The 16,675-nt window shown below is 54.7% G+C and overlaps 2 protein-coding genes across 16 annotated transcripts in view; one reads left to right on the forward strand and one right to left on the reverse strand.

Annotated features, from left to right (window-relative positions):
* The first annotated feature begins 1,010 nt into the window (after window positions 1–1,010).
* On the forward strand, window positions 1,011–9,091 carry LOC103094600 (putative N-acetyltransferase 8B). Of its 12 annotated transcripts, XR_008913092.1 has the most exons (5): window positions 1,168–1,436; window positions 5,772–5,961; window positions 6,211–6,458; window positions 6,762–7,113; window positions 7,481–9,091. XR_008913092.1 is itself a non-coding variant. In XM_007496928.3 (3 exons), exon 3 carries the CDS (start codon window positions 6,225–6,227, stop codon window positions 6,951–6,953), a length of 729 nt encoding a protein of 242 aa, XP_007496990.1. In that variant the 5' UTR covers window positions 1,011–1,161; window positions 5,772–5,961; window positions 6,211–6,224; the 3' UTR covers window positions 6,954–9,091. The 12 variants fall into 12 exon arrangements, 3 of the variants coding, with proteins under 3 accessions (XP_007496990.1, XP_007496993.1, XP_007496995.1); XR_008913084.1 differs by lacking the exon at window positions 1,168–1,436 and adding an exon at window positions 1,065–1,161 and having other exon boundaries at window positions 5,838–5,961; window positions 6,211–7,113; XR_008913085.1 differs by lacking the exon at window positions 1,168–1,436 and adding an exon at window positions 1,095–1,161 and having other exon boundaries at window positions 5,835–5,961; window positions 6,211–7,113.
* Window positions 9,092–10,792: 1,701 nt separating this feature from the next.
* EBF4 (EBF family member 4) overlaps window positions 10,793–16,675 on the reverse strand; it is a 102,850-nt gene continuing 96,967 nt past the window's right edge. For 2 of the 4 annotated variants that reach the window (XM_007496925.2, XM_056803592.1), the window contains 3 exons: window positions 13,936–14,133; window positions 12,213–12,288; window positions 10,793–11,891 (listed from right to left, as the gene is read on the reverse strand). In XM_007496925.2, coding sequence (XP_007496987.2) covers window positions 12,218–12,288; window positions 13,936–14,133 — 269 coding nt within the window. In that variant the 3' untranslated portion in view covers window positions 10,793–11,891; window positions 12,213–12,217. The remainder of the gene's footprint in view (window positions 11,892–12,212; window positions 12,289–13,935; window positions 14,134–16,675) is intronic. The other 2 variants (XM_056803591.1, XM_056803593.1) reach the window with 1 other exon arrangement.

Consider the following 16,675-nt stretch of genomic DNA (forward strand, 5'->3'; position numbering starts at 1 on the left):
ATGAGTTACTTGTCCCTAGATGTATGCATGTTTGTGGTAGGCGGCAAATGACCCCAAGGTCAAGCAATCAGTCAGTTTCTTCATTTATAAAATATGAATAATAATCATGCCTACCTCTCAGCATAATTGTGAAGATTCTGTCTAATCCAGTCCTATAAACATATTTTAAATGTGACTGTGTCAGACACTGTGCCTTAGCATTTAGCACTGGGTATACAATTAATAAAAAGATAGTCCATGCCCTCAAGGAGCTTACAATCTAAAAGGGATCAAACACACAAAAAGAGGCAGAAAAGGAGAGGGGGAGGGGGAGAGAAAGGGTTGGATGGGACAGCTAGGGGACCTAGACCAGGCACTGATCAAATGAGATAATAATTGTAAAGTGCTTTGTGCATTGCCTAGGACATCGCACTATATAAAGTTAGCTATTATTACTACTATTATTATTAATGATGATGAATTTATTTATTTTTAAACCCTTATTTTCTCTCTTAGAATCAATGCTGTGTATTGATTCCAAGGCAGATGAGGGTAAGTGTCTGAGGTCAAATTTGAACCTAGGACCTCCCATCTCTAGGTCTCCTCTCTTAATCCACTGAGTCAACCAACTGCCCCAGATGATGTATTTATTAAGTACCTACTGTGCCCTGGCAGCTAGGTGGCTCAGGGGATGGTGAAATGGGCTGGAGTCGGAGAGCTCTGAGTTCAAATCCAGTCTCAGGTGGCAGTGCGACTCTGGGCAAGTCACTTAACCTCTGTTTGTCTTAATCTTTTGGAAAAGGAAATGGCAAACCACTCCAGGGTCCTTGACGAGAAGACTCCACGAAGAGTCGGACACGAGTGAACCCTGTGGCCTGTGTGAAGCATCTAGGAGGGTGGGTGACCTAGCTTGGACGCTTAGGGAGCCGCCAGGATCCGGATGCGAGCGCAGAAGCGAGAAGCACACCCAGAGATGTCGAATCCATAGAGAAGCTGTCCACGTGGGGGCCCTGGGGCGCATCCAGAGTACGGCCCCACCCCTTTCTATTACTCTCTCCGTAGGCCGTAGTCTACGGGCGGGTCTCGCTCGGGGCTATCCAATCAGCGGTCTCAGGAAGCGCCGGCGGCGGATCACGTGGGCCCCGCCCAAGAGGTCCCGGAAGCAGCGGCAGCAGGAGCCAGGTGAGCGCCTTGGTCACCTCTCAGTCTTGTGTTACTGCAGCGTGGGCTCCACGCTCAGGTCCTGCTGTGGAGGGTCCACGGGTAGAGAAGGGAGGCAGACCTGGGGCGGAGGAAGGGGTTCTGCCTCCCCCTCACCCCTCCGCGGATTTCTAGGTTCGCGGGCCAAGGACCCCAGGCCTCATCCTACCACAGCTCCACGCTGGCATGCCGATGGCCTGGGTAGAGAGAGCCTGCTCCAGAACCTGCTATAGCTCCCTGGGCCCGCCCCCATACGGGTAATCCAGGGAGGAGGTCGGGCACGGGATCCTTTGTGGAGAGGCCCTGGAGATGGGGGACAGGCCAATTACCCTCCTGTAGTCTCGTTGGGGCTGCTAGGGGAAGACCGAGACTTGAGCGCCGGCTCCTGGTGAACACTTGGGAGGCCTTTAAATGCCGGGCGGAAAACTTTGTGGTTTGTCCCGAGGCCATAGGAAGCTTTTTTGATTCCCAGAGCGGATGTGAACCAGGTTGGGGAGAATATTAGTTCGAGCAAGCGATAAAGAGGTCCTGAGGTAGGGAGAGAAACGTTAAACCCAGAGTTCTTCCGTCCTTTTTTTTTTTTGTATCGAGGTCCCCTTTGGCGAAATCTTTTATTTTTTATTATTAATTCGCCCCCGGGCGAAATCTGGAATCCTCAGAATGATGGTTTTTAAGTAATGGAAAGAAATGCTGAACTCCGAGGTTGTGGTCAAAATAAAGATATCCCACCCCCCACGGCCAAGTTCATAAGACCCCATCTCGATTAATAACTCCTTCCCTACGGGGAAGAAGTGAAAAGTTTTACCAATTGATTGGATATAGGAAATGAAAAAGGAAAGAGGCAAAGGCCCCACGGGTGAATGGGAGTCTGATGGTGCCATCAATTACAGAAAACTTGGGAAGTAGAGCGGACAGGAGAGGAAGATGAGTTCAGTTTTAGTTGGAAAGAATATGAAGGGTCAACTAATCAAAAATCCCCTTTGTGACCTTCCCAAGAGGGCATCTACATTTCAGAAAATTTGGGTACTTCTCTGAAGACCTCCTTCGAAGTTGACATGGAAATATTAAGGATAGCCCCTTAGGTCCAGTCATTCATCCAGTTCTAAAGTCATGTAGTCATACTATAAGAAACTTGAGAGGGAGTGGGAACATTTAGGGGAGAAGAGGAATTAAGTTTTAGGTGTCATAAATCTAAGGATGCCAACAGGATTTCCCTCCCAGATGGAGCACTCTAGCAGAGTAGGAGATTCATTTCAGAGGAGAAAGAAATGGATACAGTCAGATTTTAGAGTTACAGGAATAGCTATGGAGAGTGTTAATTGAGATCACCAAAGGAGAGGCTAGAGAGCAGAGGCAACATTTTGTAGTAGAGAACACTGAATTAAGTCTAGGAACTAGAAGGAGTTCCAGACTACTACTTACCCTGTGGCTGACCAGCAGGTTATTTGTTTGACCTCTCTGAGCCTCAGTTTCTTAATTTGTAAAATGAAAAGGTTAAATTGAGTGATCTCTAAGCATGCTTCAGGAATAAGAGAAGGGAGCTGAGCCTTGGGAGGTCCTCATGTTTAAGGATTCTGCCAAGGAGCCAGGTAGAGATGGATCATCGAGGTAGGCAAACCAGAAGAGAACAGCTCCCCAGAAACCAAAGGAAAAGACAGTCTGGGAGGAGTAGGTAGTCAATTTTAAAATTGAAATGCAGAGAGGGATAAAAGAATGAGGACAAGGACAACATGGGTAGGATAAGAGGTCACTGGTGAGCCTGATGAACTTACAGTAGTGTTAGAAGCTAGCAGGGAGTCAGTAAAAGTAGGTGATGACGGTGTGGGTTTAGGTGACTATAGGACTTTCTCAGAGAAAGATAGGAACTGTACTATATATATAGCATTTGACTTCTGGCCATGCTCTCCTAGTTCCCCCTTTTCCTGGTTTTTGTGACTGCTCTCTTGGTTCTTCTGTGACTGCTTGTTAGTCTCTTTTGCTCTTTCTTTATCTCTTTGACACTTGCAAACTGTGTCCTTTTAAGAGCACTCATCTCTTCTCTCCCAGCTTCCTCTCTTGGTGATCTCACTGATACCATGAGTTCTGGTACTTATGTAGATGAATCCCAAAGCCTCATATCCAGCCCCAAACTCTCCTGAGTTTTTCTGTTACCACCCAAGGGATCACCATCCTTGTGGTCACCCAAATTTGTAACCTTGGTATTATCCTCTGCTCTTCTGTCTCCTTTACCCTGCATAGCCAGACCCTTGCCAAATCTTATCAATTCTTTCTCTGCAACCCTTCTGGAAGATTAGTTGTAAGCTGTCTGAATAAGTCCTGGGAAAGGGAGACTGAGCCCAGAGCGTGGGCATTCCTCCCCTTCTGGTCCTACATAGAGCTACCGCCCTTGCTCAGACCCTCATCACTGGCTTAGACCTGAGCTGTCAAACATGTGGACCACACTCATGAACATCACCCAAACCTGATTAAAACGTAATTGGGGAAGTATTTAACAAGATAAATAAAAACCAATACAATATAGATAATATTGCATTTTAAAATGAAGTCAGTATGCAGCCCACAGGGATTGTTATGTATATTATTGGCCCTTTTTCTATTTGAGAGCAACATCACTGGCCTAAACTATTGCTGTCATCTTCCAAGTGGTTTCTGGACCTCGGGTCTGTCCCCACTCCAATCCATTTCCCACCCAACTGCCAAAGGGATTCCTTAGTTCACGTCTGACCGTGTCACCTCTGCCTTCCACCATCCCTCGCTAAACTTGAGTTACCTCCAGTATTCAATAAAAAGCCCTTGGCTCAGTATTTCAAACTCTTCCCCACCTGGCTGGCTCCTTCCTTTGTTCGGGTCTTCCATTCAGCTCCCCTCTATGTACTAGACTGACCAGCTTGCTCCTCCTCACCTATGACCTTCATTTCTTGATTCTGGGGCTTTGCACCGACCGCTCCCTATACCTGGAATGTTGCCTCTTCCAGTCTCTGGCTTCCTTTACACTTTAGCCTAAATGCCACCTTTTCCAGGATGCCCTTCTTTGGTGTCCCCAGCTTTGAGGGCCATCCCTTCTGAAGTTACTTTCCATATACTCTGTACTTCTCTTGTGTGATCTGATGTATATTTATGTATGTTTTGTGAATTAGAATGTGAGTTCCTTGAAGGGGCTGGTTATATCTTTTCTTTGTATTTTCAGTGCTTAGCACAGTGCCTGGCACACAGTAGGTGCTTAATAAATGTTTATTAAGGTACAGCTAACAGGTCAGAGATCCAAGCCTGGAGACAGGAGGTCCTGAGTTCAAATGTGGCCTCAGACTTCCCAGCTGTATGATCCTGAGGAAGTCACTTAACCCCAGCTGCCTAAACCTTACCACTCCTCTGTTGGAACCCAATTTAGTAACTGTTCCAAGATTCTAAGTTCTAAGGCCTAGATTTTTAAAGAAATGCTGATTGATTGAGGATAGTTTGAGGATCCAAAGAGTTTGGTTTGAGATAAGGGATAGATAAGAGATGTTAGAGATAAGGGAGACCTGAATAGGAATCTAGCCAGAAGGAAAGAAGACAGGAAATAGGAAGAGCTGGAAGATGAGGACTAATTGGTAGACAAAGTTCCTAAAGGATACAATGTAAAGGGCTGGGGGTGGGGGGGAGGAATGCCCACACACTAGACTCAGTTTCCCTTTCCTGGGACTTATGCAGACAGGATCAGCTCTTTTAGAGTTGCAGTTTGAGAGACTGTCAGCCCTTCTAGTTCAACTCTCTCCTTTTGCATAATGAAGAAACTAAAGTGACTTATCCAAGATCACTTAGATAGTAAATGGCTGAGTGTGGATTTTATTTTAACCCAAACCTGTCTTCAATTCCCTAATCTTTTCTGTGCATCATAATGTATGTAAAATCCAGTCTCTACTTTTCTATCATTATTTATGAGGGAAAAGAGAATGTTTATTCAGAAGTAAACCACCAGGTCAGTTCAGTCAATATTTATTGAGGGACAGTTAGGGTAAGGAATTGCCCTGGGTGCTTGGGATCCCAAACCAAACCAAAATGGCCCTCCTTCTCACAGTTACAAATAAATAGGTTATTTGAAGGAAGAGCTAGTACTAACACTGCAGGGGGAGTATGTGTGTGTGTGAGAGTGTGTGTGAGTGTGTGTGTGTGTGTATGTGTGTGTGTGTGTGTGTCATGGAGAAAATCAAGGAAAGCTCCACAGAGGAGGTGGAACATGAGCCAAGCTTAGAAGGATTCTCTGGATCCTGGTAAGGAGCAGATAAAATGTCATGTTTGCTGACCCGTGTGTACGACCAGACAGTGAAGCGTTCAGAATAAGGCTGGAATAGGAGGTGGAGCAGGTTAAATGGCAGAGGCAGTAGGGAGCTCCTCTGGGGGAATATGCTGAGATGCTTTCAGAAGATGAAGTTGGCAGCTGTGTGGAAGGTGGATTGGCCGGGAGACTGGTGTGGAATCAGGAAGACCTGTTAGAGGAGACCCCTAGAGGAGAGGTTGTAGCAAGTCAAAAGGGTAGGGAAATAGGTGCCGCCAGGCCAGAGTGGGCCCTCCTGGATTCTCTTCTCACCTGACTAATCGTCTTTTCTAACTAGGGTGTGCATGGAGGGAAGACCCTGACTGCTGCCCTGTAAGGCATGACTGTCTTCTTCATTCAGCAGGACTGCTCCATTTCAGGGTACTTTCAGCCTTGTCCATCCTCCTCTTGGCCTTAACTCAGCCTCCCCTTCACACTCTCATGAATAAGAAAAAAGGAGGACATTTTGTTCAAGGAAACACAAACAGGTAAAAGTTTACCCATCTCAACAGAGACTTAATCCAACTGTGCAAGCCCCAAGAACTGTTTGCCCTGCAGCAGGCCCCTTCGCTTCCTTTTGCCAGCCTGAAATAGGAGGGGCATTTGACAGCATCTCTTCCCTCTGAGTTAGGAGGCTGGCACTAGAACCCAGGGCCCTGATTTTGGGGTACAGGGAACCCTGGGGACCTTGGTTGATAGCTTGCCCTATCCCTGTTCTGGTCCCTCTCCCCCTGCAGGACTGGACCAAGGAATGGAGGCCAGGGCCAAGGACCTCGCTGATGGCGACAGGGGTGTACAGGTGCAGGTCCGGCCGATGGCTCCAGGGGACGAGGCTGCCACCCGGGGACTCTTGGCGGTGGTGTCGGCAGAGTTGGGCTCGGCCGTTGGAAACCGGATGGTGTGGCGGCCGTGGTTCCTGCTGCTACTAGGTTGTGGCTTTGCGCTTCTGGCAACCTCGTCGCGGTCCCTGTTGCTGCCCTTGCTGGTACTGGCACTTCTCCTGGCTGTTGGCCACCCTGCCCTGGCCCATATGTGGTCTCTGTATGTCCATCAAGACATGAGCCTGGGTCTGGGGGCTTCAGGGGCCACAAGCTTTCGATTCTGGGTGGCTGTGGACACCGAGGGCAGTGTGGTGGGCACGGTGGGTGTGTCAGGGATTGGGGAAAGTGGAGATGGGAAATTGGAGTTGAGGTCCCTAGCCGTGGGCCCAAAGCATCGGGGTCGTGGGGTAGGCAGGGCCCTGTGCCAGGCTGTTCTGGCTTTTGCCCGTGACTATCCCGGCTGCCAGATTGTGGTGCTGGACACACATATGCTCCATGGTCCTGCCCAGAGACTTTTCTCCAGCCTTGGCTTCCATCCAGGCCCTGCACGCCTGCAGCCTACACTTAGTGGATTCCTGGCTAACCTCCCTGTCATTCGCTACCACCATGCCCTGGCTGGCAACAGCACTGAAGAGGACAGCCCAGGGGGTGAGGACTGAGCCTTCTACTTGTCAGCCAGGGGACCGAGCCTCCCACCCACCCAGAGACTGAACCTCCCACCCACCCATCTGCCAGCCCAGCGATGCCGCTCTGCTGGGTCTCCTGGGAATGGAGGGCCTTGTGCCAGCTCTGCAGCCTTGAGGGAGGGTCGATGAGCAGGTGACGGTGGGCACTGGGGTTGTCAAGCGGGGAGAATTCCTGTGGGGGCTGGATGTGGTGACGGGTGGGAATCAGGGTCAGGTGGGTGATGGGTTTCCTGGGGACACTTTCAGGGGCCTGAGCTGAGGAACCATGGGAAACTGGAGAGGCCATTCTGCTGAAAGAGGACATAAAGGGATTTCAGGGCAGCTGGGAGGGTGCCCATCTAGTCGGAGCTACCCCAAAGTGGGATGGGCTACCTCGGGAGAGGGTGGAGTCACCATTTCTGTGGGGCTTGAAGTAGAGGTGGGGGTCTATGGGTCAGAGATATCACGGGGGGGATTCCTGTTCAGTGCAGGCTTGGACTGGTTGTGCTCTCCAATTCTAGGGCCACCTAGCACACAGACATTCAGTAAATACTGTTGGATTGGGGCCTGGACAGAGCCTAAGAAAATAAACTATTCTCCACCTCCCACACCCCCGCCCCCTCAGCTTTGTCTCTCTTTTGAGACTTTCCAGAGGCGCATTAGAGATGAGAATGGCGTCTGAGGCCTCCCTCCCCTTCTAGACGCTGGACCGAGTGTGCCCACCTCGTCCTCCCTGCCCCATCCCAGGTTTCCAAGCCTGGACCTGAGAAGCCCCCAGGTTTGTGCCCCAAGTCTCACCAGGTGAAATCTGTTCCCAAGGATCCTCACTCAGGTCCTCCAGTGGACCATTGCTCTGAGCCTCGGTCGGGGCTTTTACCTTTCCCTGCCAAGCTTCTGCGATCTGTGGGCCCTCAGCCCTGGCTCCCTGCGACTGCCTGCTGTGGGAGCTCGGGGTCTGGAGTCGAGTGCAGTGTGGGCATCTTGGCTCACATGGAGGAAGGGGTCCTCTTACACTATTGTTGGATGGAAGATTCTGGCATTTCCCAGTTTGCCCCTCTGAGCCTCTGGCAGAATGGGAGTAACAAGACCTGCCCTCTCCAGCCAACTTGGCACCTTTGGAGCAGAGTGCTTTGTAAACCAATTAGCAAGCTTTTATGCCAAGCCAGGAAGCGTGCTAAGTGTTGGGCGTGCAGACAGAATGGATGTAAGCCTCAGAGTGCCAGAGAATGGACATTCTGGTTGTTACTGCAGTCGCACATTATCATGTGCTGCTGCCACCTCCTGGTGCCCGATTCTAACTTCGCCTTTCTTCCCTCACTCTTGTCATTGGGCATTTCCTATGGCTTATTTCTGAGAAAATGGGCTCGGGAACAGTATATCAGGGCTAAGTCTTTAGATGTACATCAGAAACAAATTCTCCACCCAGGGCTGGCCCGGGGCTTCCGCTCAGCCTTGGAGTGCTCCAGAGGTCACCCTTTCCTACCTCAGGCAAGAGAGACCACACCACTCGCTTGCCAAAAGGCTGCAGGCACTGCTCTGATGGGCCGAGTTTTTCATCTGTCCTGAAATTCTAGGCCTCCTCTTAGCCAATCCGAGATCCTTGCCTTCCCTGTCCATAGGAATCTCCCTCGGGTCTGTGGGGGTCCCGCTCGCTCCACAGGCACCAACACTGGAGTTGGAGCTAGTCCCTGGGCCTTGCCCACGAGTCGTGTCTGTTGGCCAAGGCTCAGGGACTGTGGGTGGGTGCCCATTGAATTCAGCTGGCTCTGGGCTCTTGGGGCAACCCTGAGAGAGTGTCCCAAGTCAGGAGAAAGAACATGGGGCACAACTAGGGAGGGAGTGTGGAGAAGAAAGCCCGTCTGTTCCTCCAGCTTGTGTCCTTGTTTGTCCATCGGTGGGTGGTGATGTAGGAAACAGAGACCCGTAAGCTCACCAGACCCGTAGGACCTGGGGGCGGGCACTAAACCCAAATTTGAATGTGGGTGATAGAAGACTAATCTGACTTGGACCATTAAAGCGAGACCCTGCCTAGACATGGCCGTCCGGTGTGGAACCTTTCCTAGTGCATGCTTCCTGAATCTCTAATTTTCTTTTTCCTTGTAAATAAACTCAATAAAATGCATTGGTGTGGACTGCAGTGTGTGGAGATGTTCGAGGGGCAATGGAGAGCTGGCCGCTCCTTGCTTAGACCCTGAGCAGATAAGGGTGTCTGGACCAAGCCATGCAGGCAGGAATGGGGAGCAGCAGGCTCGAGGGTCAAGAGAGGCAGGGAGCTCAGCCAAGGGGACCTCTTGGAAGGAGCCAAAGATGAACGTCTTGGGGCTGAAGGATCTAGTGATTCCAAGAAGACTTGGCACCCCAGGCCACCTGAGACGCTGGGCCTGGGCACCTTCTTTAGCCAAGGACTTCCCTTCTTTCTGCTCCATCTTCACCACGAACCATCCTCCTCCAATCCGGTATCTGTCCAGCAGCACAGCCAGCCACTGCCCAGCGGGCCCTTCTTGGAGGCAGCTAGCCATGCGGGGATCAGGCCAGTAGGGGCTTCAGACGGTCCCTGACTCTCCCTCTTTCTCTCGTCTTCCACTCTCCCTGGGTCTCTCACAGCACAGATGGCAGACCTACGCTGGCTCTCACCTTCCCTAGCAGCTCCCAAACTGTAGGATTTGTTTCCCCAAACTGTTGGCTTTGCATAATGGGCCGTATGCTCCCAACTGTGCAGTGGGGCTCCCCTTCCCCCCCAGAGCCACAGAGACACACAGGAAGAAAGAGGCAGCCTGAGAGAGGAACAGCAGGACTGTGGTCACCTGCTCATGGGCCAGTGGAGTTTTTGTTTGTTTGAACCCCTTACCTTCTGTCTTAGAAGCAATACTGTGTATCAGTTCCAAGGCAGAAGAGTGGTAAGGGCTAGGCAATGGGGGTCAAGTGACTTGCCCAGGGTCACACAGCTGGGAAGTATCTGAGGCCACATTTGTACTTTGGACCTCCCGACTAGGCCCGATTCTCCATCCTCCAAGCCCCTGGCAGCCCTCAAGGACCAGTGTTTTTGTGTTGGGTTGGGAACGTGTGTTCAGGCCCTTCAGCCTGCACTTTGGAGATACCTTCTACTTCTGCCCCCGTGGGGGGAGCATCAGGAAGAGCGACGTTCAGATTCGGCCTCAGATGAGCTATGTGACCCCTTGATGAGGGAGTCATTCCACCTTTCCCTACTCAGTTTTGTTGCGTCTAAAATGGGGATGAGAAGCCAGTGACATAATCTGTGTAAACCTTAAAGAACATCTAAAATATACTAGTCATTATTGATGTTCCCTGTCCTGGCTGAATACGGATAAATGTTTAACAACCAACCCTTTGCCTTTGCTCTGCTGCTGCTGGGAGTCTGGGCCCAGTCGCACAGATGACTCTTGGGAAGTCAAAGAAAATGAGGGGATGCCAGGCTGGTCCTGGAGGCCTTTGCCAAGGGCCGAGGACTCGGCTTGGGCCTCAGAACTTCTCTCAGGATTACAGCCAGCCTTCCTCTTCCCAAGGCTCCATCTGTTGCCCCGGCCATATATAAGTAAAGTCCCCAAAGGGCAAGTCAGGAGGGGGAAATGGCCACTTTGAAGCCCAGCAGAGAAAAATCTGGGAGTTCAGGTGGGTCTCTGGCGTGCGATAAGCCAGCAGTGGTGCATAGAGAGTTAAAAACAAAAACCAGGGGGAGTGAGGCAGCCTCCCTTCCCAAAGGCTCCTCACTTAGAGCTGTGGGGAAGGGTCAGGAAATGGCAGGTCCGGATCCAGGTGCTTGTCTCTCGGTGGGACTGAGCTGTGTAAGCCATGAACTGGAGGCACGAGGGACATCAGTATCTCCATTTATTGTTTCAATTCTCCCGAACCCCTTCCCGGATCAAGTGACCAAAGCCAGACTGGGCTGCTAGCCAGGGAGAGGGGCGGGCAGGACAGGCCCTCTGGAGAGGAGGGAGCCGCTGGGCTGGGGACGAGGAAGGGCCACCAGGAGCAGACAACGGGAGACACAGACAACGCAAGCCACCCAGGGGAGAAAGCAGGCCACGGGGCCGGAGGCTCACGGCCCACTACAAGGAGGAGTACTCTGGGAGCTGCAAGGGCGGGCAGGAAAGGGCAAAGGTAGGAGAGCCAGAATCGGGGGTCCCTCCACGGCTCTGAGGAGCTTGTTCCACGGGCCCAAAGGACACATCTAGAGCTGCTGGTGACCTTTCCCAGAACTCAGGAGGAAAGATCTGGGACCGTAGCTTCATCCCTCTGGGGGAATCCCAGGCCGCCAGCGTTGTGCGAGAAATGGGGTGGCCTTGAGGGGCCGGACAAAGGATGGGAAATGGAGTCGGCCAGATTGGTCCTACGGTAATACTCCTATTTCTGCTTCAAAGGCCACCCTGTGGGGGAGCTGGGGCCTTCCCCTGACACCTCCCCATCTCCTGTGGCTCTGGGCCCAATCCCCTCCCAAGCAGCACTGGGCAGGCAGAGCCAGCCGGGGGTTTTCTGTACACGGACCCCCTCCCCAGGAGAAGCGGTCAGGCTGGGAGGAAGCGCTCCAGAGACACCAGCTTCTTCCCTGAGCATTCTGGAGGGCAGGATCGTTACCCCCTCCCATCCCCAGGACCCCCCTCCCACCCCAAGCATGGAATGGGAGAAGGACGAGGGGTCGGCGGCCTCCAGCACCTCACACGCTCACACACGCGCGCACACACACGTTAAAATGGGGCTGCCAAGAGAGAAGCCTCCTGTGGCCGGTCCTGAGAGTGGAAGGGAGAGAAGAGAAGGGCTGTGGAGGGGCAGGGCCCAGGGTCTCCCTCGGCTGCCCGCGGGAAGTCCTCTTCGCGGTCCTCCCAGGCCACGGGCCGCCTGTCCCAGGCTCTGCGCCCAGTGGCTAGGTGGTGCTGTGCAGGCCTCACATGGGGGGGATGAGGAGTCCAGACATGGCTAGGAGAGGGAGAGAAAAGGCCAAGAAAGCCGGGGTCCTACCGTAACTCCTCCCTCCTCCCCCCTTCCCCACAACTTGGCCATCTTGGGTTTGGCCCCGTCCCAGCCGGGGGGAAGGGGACGGGACCCACCACCCTCCCTGCCCCCCCAGCCAGTCCTGGACCGCAGCAGCTCCCTCCTTGGGTCCGGTTGTGGGGCCTCACAACCAACAATCCCCCGGAGGCAGTGGCAGGCTCCAAGGGCAGAGGAGAGGACAGAGACAAAGACAGCGACAGAGACGAGACAGAGTGAGGCACCAAGGCTGGGCTGGAGGACACATACTGTGCTTAGGAGTAGGCCAGTCCCTGGAGGGCCCCAGGGGGGGAATGGAACTTGTCCGAGTCCTCAAAAGCTGGGTCTGTGTCCAGAAGGAGGGGGACGGAGGGGACAAGCGGAGGACAGAGGAGTGACGCCGGTCGGGCGGGAGAGAGGCAGGAGATGGAGAGAAGGGATCCAGGAGGGGAGGAAGGGCAGGAAGGAGAGATTGAGAAGGGCAAGATGAGTGGCCAAAGGGAGAAGCGGCGAAGCGCCGTCCCTCCTCCCTCCCCACAGCGCACTGGCTGCCCCGCCAGGGAGGGAGCCCAGTCAGGACCAGGCATGGCCCCGGCCCGGCCGGCCACCAAGGTGCAGACTTGGAGAGCAGGCCCGCCGCCGGGTCTTCCCTGGCTTCTCCAGTGGCTTGCCCCCAGGAGTCTGGGCACCTTGCACGAGCAGGCCCGGGGCCTTGGCAGAGCCCTCGCCCTCTCCTCATCCCCCTCCCTCCACAGGAGCCTGATCCCTCGTCCCACAGAACCCGGGGGCTCTCCAGGGTCCCGGCGGGCGTGGACGCCTGGGTGCTCCTCTAGCCTGGCAAGACGGCTGCGGCTGAGTCACCCTCCACCCTGCCCCCAGCTCCCCCTTGGGCCTTCCTGCCAGCCTACGCTCTTCCCTTTGTAGCCTTCCCCCGTTGGGACGCTGGGAAACCTCTCTGTGGATGCCACGGAGGGATGCTCCGCTCCTTCGCCCGGCCGTCCTCGTGAACATGCACAGGGGCTGCCTCGCCAGAGCCGGCCCAGGCTGACACCAAACGCCCTGGGGGCAGAGCCTTCTGCTCAGCTGGGCGCCCCGCCCCCCACCGCCCCACAAGGGCCAGATGGCCCCCGACGGTGGGTGGGGTCCAGATGTGGAGTGGCATCTGTTTCCCCTCGCCTTCTGAGCCCTTGGCTTTATAGCCGCGCTCCCTCTCCCTTCTGCCGTGCTTTCAGGTTTGCAGAGCGCTTCGCTCCCAGCCACCCTGCCAGGCACGTCCCACCGAGAAGGCATGAAAGGAGGGAAGGAGCCCCAGAGGAGCCGTCCCCGAGGCCGGGCCTTCCGGCTCCCGTTCCCGCTGCCTCCCGGAGGCGAGGAGGGCTGACCTATCACCCGGAGCTTCTTCGAGGCCCACACTGGTCGAGCCTCTGGGCGAGCGCTTGGAGAGCATGGAGGGCCGGGGCGACACGGCCAACCAGCCAGGGGGCCGCACGCTTGGACAGGGGGCACCGAGGACGGGGGGCCTTCTCGGGGGCTTCCCGCTGGGGAGCTAAGCCCACAGGGCCCAGGCTGAGGGGCTCCGCGGGCCTACGGCCCAGGCTCTTCTCTCGCTAGGACCAGGGCCCTGCTTTCTGGGCTGGCCTGAGTGCCGCGCCTCCTTCCCCGGGGTGCAGGCGCCACGTGGCCCCCCAACACCAGCAAGCCTGTCTGAGGAGGTGCAGCGAGGTGGCTCAGTGGACGGAGAGCCAGGCCTAGAGATGGGCGGACCTGGGTTCAAACGTGGCCTCGCACAAGTGACGTAGCCCCCTTTGCCTAGGCCTCACCGCTCCTCTGTCTAGGACCCATCTTGGTGCGGATTCCAAGATGGAAGGGGAGGGCTTTAGGAAAAAAAGGGCCCGCTCCCCTCTGCCCTTCCCCTCGGGGCCGAGGCTCCCCACGCTCACCCCCAGCGAGCCGCTGTCGGGGGCCGAGGACCCCGTCTGGGGAGCTGACTCACCTTGCAGGGCACTGCCATTAGTGCTGGTGCAGGCGGGGGGCGGGGAGCCGGGCGGGCGCACCACGGGGGCGAAGGCGCTCTTCTGCTTCACCGCAGAGATCATGTTGACCGGTGAGAAGGAGAAGACGCTGGTGGTGGGGGCAGCGGCCGGGAGGGAGATGGAGGAAGCGGCGGCCAGCGGAGGGCTGGAGGGCATGACTCCGGGGAGGGGGTGGGGGGCAGGGGTGGCGCAGGAGACACAACAAGGAAACACAGAACTATAGAGAGAATCCAGGGCGGGGGGCCTGGCTGGGCACCTGCCGCCACCCCCCTCCCCCAGGCACCCACCCTCTGGGGTGGGGAGCGGAGACGAGCAGCCTGTCCCCCCTTTGGGCTCCCGTCCTAGGAGGGGTGACCCGGCGTACCCCGAGCCCTCTCCTGACCAGGCCAGACAGACTCTGCAAGGGGCCGGGAACCCCAAGAGCCCCAATTCCCTAGGCCTGACCCTAGGAGGGCCCCGAGAGGCCCACGTGGGAGGGTTCGACACTGAGCCTCCCGTCTAGACCGCAGCAGCTGGGGATGGGGGAGCCTCAGGAAGCGGGGTAAGATGCTCTCCCAGAGCCTGATGGGAAGCAAGGTTGGGCTCAGGGTGACATCAGGATCACCGATCTGGCCCGCTTGAGAAAGTCGAGAACCCTGATGGGAAGGGATGACGAGAAGGGGGCCCGAGGCGATGTCACCGGCAGCCAATATGGCGGAGGCCAAGAGCCAGGGAAGGACCCTGAAAGCTTCGTGTGCCAGGCGATAGCTCAGAAGTCAGTCACCCGGCCCAAGGCGGCCCCTCTCAGAACAACATCCCTTCATTGGGCAGAAATCCACCCTCCTCTCAGGCCCTCGGTCTGCCCCTGAGGGCTAAAGAGAACAAGCCCAGGCCCCCCTGCAGGTGCCGAAGGCAGCCGCCTCATTTCCCTCTGAAGCCCTTTCTTCCGGGCAAACACCACACATTCCTCCCCTTCATCATCAGCAGGCACGGCCATCCTAGAGGCCATCCCTCCCTGCTCTCTGCTTAATCAACGCCCTTCCCCAGAGGCACAGCACCCAGGCCTAGGCACAGTATCCCAGGACAGGGGCAGATCTCAACGGCCAGGTGATTGCCCCTCTCCTCCTGGACTCTGGTCCTCTCCTAAGGCAGCCAGCCGAAGCACTCCATCTGCTGGACATCCCATTGCTGGCACACTCGAGCCCTTGGAAGCTTCGAAGCATCACGCTTCTCCCCGTTAGCCAGCTGTGTGCTAGACATCTCCTGCCTGCAACTCAAACTCCACATATGTGACACGCACAGCCCTCCCGTCCTCTAGACGTCGCTGGTTTTGCTGCCATCTCTTCGGTCATCCACGCCGGAATCCTACTTGGCTCGTTCTTCATTCTCTTCTCAAATGGCCACCATCCCACTTCAAGCCCTCAACGTTCATCCGGACTTTTGGAATAATCTCCTCACAGGTCTCCCCCCTTCCAGTCTCTGCCCTCCACACATCTGCCAAAATAACCTTCCAGGGCACCGGTCTGACCGTCTCCTGATGGGCGACGGCCCCTCATGTCCGAGGGGCTCCAGCCACCCTCTCTTAGACCCAGTTGCCCTTTCTCTCTCCTCCAGTTCCGGAATCAAAAGGAAATCAGCGCTGCCGCTGCAACCAGAAAGGGTGTGCCCATCTTCGCTCCTCTAGTCCGCTCCCTACCCCGTTACTCTCCAAACTGTTACTCTCCCCTTCACTGGAACATAAGCTCTCTGAGAGCAGGGCCGTCTCCACTTCTGTGTTTGCTCAGGGAATGCCGTTTCCTTCCTTCGTGCCCATCCTCTACTCACCCAATGGCCCCTATCACCTCTACAATGAAATATAAACCCCTCGGCCCTTGTTGCCACAAAGTGGAGCTCCAGTCCATCCTGCCAGCCTTCCTTCACTTTCTTCTCTTCAGGGACTCGGTGTTCCAGTCAAACTGGAATACTCGCTGTTCCCAGGACATTCGGCACACCGTCTTCTGCTTCTGGACGTTCACACGGACCATCTCCCATGGCTGGAAGATGCTCTCCTCAAAGAAGATGCGCCATCTTTTCTCTGAAGCTTTCCCCAATGGCCTCCAGGGGTTGGTGCTCTCCTACGTCTTGCCTGACCTCCCTCCCATGGTCTTTCTTATCTCTGTGTGAGGTCTATTCCCTGCCTTTCCCCCAGAAGAATCTATACTCCTCTGGGGCAGGGACTCTTTCATAGCATGGCTCTTGGTCTGTAATTGGCATTTAATGAAGGGTTGATCAATTGAACACAATGCTTGGAGAGATGGTTTTGCGAACCCTAACTCAGTGCAAGAGTCTACCTTTATCCCAATCAATTTTCATTTTCTGGCCTTTTGGATCCCAATTCAGTTACCCTTCCAGATGTAAGCCATCTGAAAACTGAAGAACAGGCTGCCTAGGCCTTCAGCGAAGTCACTGATGAAAATTTAAAGCAGAAGCAAGCAGAGCCCTGTGGTATGCTCCCAGTGACTCCCTTCCAAGTTGACAGCAGTTCATTATTCGGAACTCTGGGTTCATTTCTCTACCCCATCCACAAGGCTATCTGAAGAGACCATCAAATGCTGAAATCCAGGCACGGGCACGTAATTATCCACCATGTCCTCCAAACCCAGCAGACTGGTCAAAGAAAAGAATGACTTGAGTTGGACATGATTTTTTCTTAACAAATCCGCACTAGCTTGTCATATCAGA

Source organism: Monodelphis domestica, chromosome 6, assembly GCF_027887165.1.
Source record: "Monodelphis domestica isolate mMonDom1 chromosome 6, mMonDom1.pri, whole genome shotgun sequence".
Lineage (NCBI taxonomy): Eukaryota > Metazoa > Chordata > Mammalia > Didelphimorphia > Didelphidae > Monodelphis > Monodelphis domestica.

What these genes read in the sequence shown, in the direction of transcription:
- LOC103094600 (XM_007496928.3), top strand. Translation starts at nt 6,225, where the DNA reads ATGGAGGCCAGGGCCAAGGACCTCGCTGATGGCGACAGGGGTGTACAG.